The sequence below is a fragment of the Sus scrofa genome, chromosome 6 (assembly GCF_000003025.6).
Source record: "Sus scrofa isolate TJ Tabasco breed Duroc chromosome 6, Sscrofa11.1, whole genome shotgun sequence".
Taxonomy (NCBI): domain Eukaryota; kingdom Metazoa; phylum Chordata; class Mammalia; order Artiodactyla; family Suidae; genus Sus; species Sus scrofa.
The window spans coordinates 85562599-85567429 of record NC_010448.4 but is presented as its reverse complement, the minus strand read 5'-3'; the positions used below and the strand labels follow the sequence as shown (position 1 = coordinate 85567429).

The 4831-nt window shown below is 44.2% G+C and overlaps 1 protein-coding gene across 12 annotated transcripts in view; it reads right to left on the bottom strand.

The window, feature by feature from the left end:
* Window positions 1561-4831, bottom strand: part of RCC1 (regulator of chromosome condensation 1) — a 25104-nt gene continuing 21833 nt past the window's right edge. For 11 of the 12 annotated variants that reach the window (XM_021095670.1, XM_013999074.2, XM_021095669.1 and 8 more), the window contains one exon: window positions 1561-4500. In XM_021095670.1, coding sequence (XP_020951329.1) covers window positions 4325-4500 — 176 coding nt within the window. In that variant the 3' untranslated portion in view covers window positions 1561-4324. The remainder of the gene's footprint in view (window positions 4501-4831) is intronic. The other variant, XM_005665141.3, reaches the window with a different exon arrangement.

The window sequence follows — 4831 nt, the reverse complement described above, 5'->3', positions numbered from 1 at the left end:
CACGCTCGGCAATTCGGCGCCCAAGGCAACGCAGACTGGCGGGTCCGGGTTTTTCCGGATCCCTGTGGGCGTGTCTCGAACCGGAGCCTGCGGGATGGGGCGGGGCAGACACCGCCTTGCGCGGGACCGTGGGGGGCGTGAATGACTGGCTTTCTCCGGACTCTTTCCGGCTTTAAACACACGCGTACGTATAGAATTATAAAAGTAGTGTATGTTCATGGCAAAAACTTAAAATAGAAGCATATTTCCTAAAGTGAAAGATCCCTTTTGGAAGCCTGGACGATCCAGTTCCACTAACTATGTATGACCTCTGGCAAATCACTGGTCTGCCTCCGCCACCCCTTCAACCTGCTTTTCTCAGGTTACGAAACGGAAAGGACAGGATTTCTGTTGACGCTGGACTGGCATCCTTCCATCATTCCCATGCATAGAACTAGGCTGTGGGAGGGGAGAGGAGGGGAGGGCTAACCAACCAACAAACAAATCAATCCCCATCTTGTCACTCTCTTGCGTCTCACGTTCCCTACAATAATCCAAACCACCAGAAGTTCTAACCTCTCCCAGGAAGAGACTTGCCATAGAAGGCCTTCAGCAGACTCGATTTCGATGGCTAGATAATCCTGACAGTTTGACTCTTCGTCTGGGAAGGTCCCAGACCTCAGCCTCAGTTTGATGCCCTTTCCTCAGAATGTGAAGATTCTGTAGATGATGATTGTCATCTCCAACACTGAAGCTCATCGCTTGATGGAGAATCCATTTCCCAGGCTCCTTCTGGGTTGATGGCCACTTATGTCCTTCCTTGCCAGTTCATATATTCCAAACTTATGTTGTTGGGGCCCAAAGTCAAGCACTCTGAAGTCTTGAGATTCAACCAAGTTGCCACATTTCCAGCTTTATCCTATTCATGGCCGTAGTAGTGTAGCGGTTGGGTGCTTCAACTACACATTTGAACAAATGGAGCCCAAATCCCAGCCCCTTCCAATTGTGTTGTTGTTATTAGCGATGTGGGTAACAGCAATGCTTACCTCATACCATGTTTGTCGTATGGAGAAATTGAGAAGTTGAGAAAGCACTTGGCCTAATGCCTGGCATCCAGTAAGCTCTCCAACACAGCAGCTGGAGGACTTGGAATTATGACTGATAACTCTTGAGTACTAAAATTTGCCAGCCCTTGTGGGGTGCTCTTTGATTACTATTTTTAAAATTTATTTTACTTGTGCAAGACTTGTAAGTGTTTATTTTTAATTTAAAATGTAAGCTTCATCAGACAGGATTCCTTGTTGTTTCTAATCAAATTCCCACAACAATGTCTGGCATATGGGAGGCACTGAAAACATTTTTGAATTTGTCATAAATACTAAACAGTTCTCTCCTATCCCATCTATCCCTGCCCCTGAAGGCAACCACTTCCAAATCTTTTCCCTAAAATCCAAGTATTTCTAAATAACATACTTTCTCTTCATTTGTGGTTTCAGATCTTTTTAAGGACTGCACCTCATACATACACTTCACCATCTTGTAATTATAATTTTTCAAAATATCAAACACTTACATTATTATGACTTTGTAAACATTATTTATAGCTGAACCATATGGGGTGATTACATTTGTTTTCAGGTAACCAATTCAGGTTGGAGGAGAATGGGGGAAAAGATAAAATTGAGCGTATTTGATGTGTTTGAACACAAAAAAAGGAGATTTACTTCTCATAGACACTGACATTAAATTAATGATACTTATACCAAAAAACTAAGCATGTGAAAAACAAGGCGATTATTAACCACAGGGAATTTTAAAATGTGCAATGGTCATAATAGCAAAGACTTCTGGAACATTTACTCTGTGCCCAACACTGTTCTAACATATGTAAACACCTACAGAGAGCTTTATAACTCTTACATCCAATACAGGGAAAAGGAACTGAGGTTTTGGGCTCAGGTGGAGGCTGATTTAATCACCAGCCTAGGGAGTTCCCCTGTGGCTCAGCAGGTTCAGGACCCAGCACTGTCACTACTGTGGCTCAGGTTGCTGAGGTGCATGAGATGCGTGTTCAATCCCTGGCCCAGGAACTTCCACATCCCATGGGTACAGCCAAAAAAAAAAAAAAAAAAAAAAAAAAAAAAAAATCCAGCCTAGTCTGTGCACTTGCTAGCTTCTTAGCCTCAAGCTCGTCAGTTCTCAGGAACTTTTTTCTGAGGAAGAGCAATTCCTATTTCACAGGGCTGATGTGAGGATTGAATGAGCTATTATTTTATGCAAAATGCTCAACACTGCCTGTTTTAGGTCTCAATCCACAAGAGCTGTTACCAAGGACAGGGTACTTTCAATCTGCTATATTGTCAAAAGGGAAAACTTCAGTAAACTTAATCCAAATGCACTTTTTTTGAGGGGAGAGTGGGGCGAGGGAAGAGTGGACACACAAGTACTTCTTACAAAGAAAATACTAAAATCAAAAGTGTGAGTTTTCCCTTCTAAGAAGTCAATTTCTAATCAGTATAGTACCTGCATCAAAATGAAAAGTTCAAGAAAAAAAAATCACAGAATACATTTTAAGTCATTTTACAGCATAATTCATTTTTCCAAGAGTCACTGACATCCAAGAATCTTCCTGGCACTAATAAAACTTTCCTGCTGTACATTTACAGACCCACTATATCAGCACTGTCCACTTAACTTTCTACAATTATAGAAATGTTCTATATATTTCTGTATTTGCATAGCCCAATACTATAGGCACTAGCCACATTTGACTATTGAGGACTTGAAATGTGGCTAGTGCAATCGAGGAAGTTCATTTTATTTTTACAAATTTAAACTAAATATGAATAGCCACATGTAGCTAGTGCCCACCATACTGGACAGGTCAAACTCTGTAAGATTTGGTTGCTCAAATGCCTGTGAAAATCTACATCATTATGCATAAGTTATCTTAAGAGATACTGTGCAGTTAATCATCTCTACCAGGTGTGGAAATGACATATCATCCAGCTTAGTATAAGCATTTCTAGAGAAGTACTGCACTCAAAAATCTTGGTTTGGGATTAGGATACTAAAAGATCCATCCCATGCCTCTCATATTATATAGTTTTTTTTAAAATCCAGTGATTCCTGAAACAAAAATACCTAACAAAAATCAACTCAATTTTTTTGATTTGTCTCTAACAGCCACTATTCCATATTTTTTTTAAAAAAAGAAAAGAACAGCTGACTGGCACACACGAGGACTTCTGCAAATCCTAGTCTTGAAGTCCTAGTCTTTGCCAGGTCCACAGGCATGGATTTATTCTGCCCTTCCCAACACAGCAGGTGCTCCCTTAAAAAAGCAGGGAGTGCGTAGAAAACAAGTGGCCTGTTTTATAAAACTCTAAATTTATTCAAAGTGTTAAAAGATTTCACTCTCCCCTCCAAAATAGTTTACATTAAAAAAAAAAAATCAAAACCCTTCTATTTTTTAAGCCACTGTACAAGCTGCTGCTTCCTTTTTTGGGGACCAGCTTCTGCTCCTCCAACCCTCTTCCCCTCCCTCCCTTCTCTCTCAACATTGCTATAAGTTTGTTTATAAAGCCCTCCTTCCCTTCTCTCCCCAGGTCCCGCCCTGCAGGCATAGCTTCCTTTCGATTTCAGGCCTTTGGCTGCAAGTGAGGCAGGTTGGGTGGGTGAGACTCTGCAGACAAAGCCTGAAGGGCAGAATTCTTTGTGCTTCTGGGAGAAAGGCTGATTGGCGTTTTTCTTGATCAAGTGGAGGATCACTGTTTTTTGTTTTTGCCTCATGGGCACCTGTTCAGGGCCAAATATCTGGCTTGGGGTTGCCCATGAACGGGTAGCCTGGCTCCTTCTCCAGTTTGCCCCAGGCACAGGTCCATGACAGCTGGGTCTGACCTCGCTACCACCTGTCTAGTGGACAGGAAGAATGGCACGTGACTAGAGTAGGGCCTGATGGAGCCCTGACTTCTCAGAGTTTGGGCACCAAATACCCAGGGAAGCAAGTTTTGGTTTCTGACAGGCAAACCAGGGTCAGCCAGGACCATGAGAGGTAGGGATGAGGGAGAAAGGTCCAACCACATAGCTGTGGGGTGAGCAATGTTCCTTCTAATAAAACCCCCTCCCCTCTTCCATCTATCCCACCCTCATCCTGTAGGTCCCAGGATAATTCCGGAAAAGAGGGGAAAAAAGAGGTGAAGGATTCTGTTCTGCTGATGGGGAAAAGGCAGGAGATGACAGAGTATTTGGGGCTGGGAGAGGCCTGCAGGAATATGTAGTCGTCATGGCTTCCCTGTTCCAGAAGAGAGGTGGGGGGGCCAGGAACAGGCCCTCAGAGGCTTCATCAGCTCTGTTCCTTGTCCTTGACTAGTAGGACTGTGTGTTGGCCCCCGCTGGACACAGATAAGACCATGCGGTTCTCCAGCTGTTTGCCTGTCATCTCCACAGGGCTCCAGGCGTCCTCTTCCTGTCCCGTGCCCAGCTGGTAGTTGGTTCCCATGCCCCAGGCAAAGACACGACCTACAAGGGAGAGAAATGAGGGCAACTGTCTCCTGGATCCCTAGCCCCACCTTGCTGTAGTGTGAGAGGCCCGGGACATGAGGGTGGATTCTAGTCTTGGCCTATGGCAGCCTGGCCTTGTCCCAGCCTCTAAGCATTCAGGGAAGCTGGAAGGATCCAAGGGAGATTATGGATAAAAAAGAGCTTTGTCACTCAGAGACCACAGTCCTTATATATTGCCAAAGACTTCCCCCTGCACCTAAGCATGGCATTCAAAGCCTGACAATGACTGCCCACTCTCCAAACCCCTACACACCTCCATTCCCAGGACCACCTGCCTCTGAGACTGCTC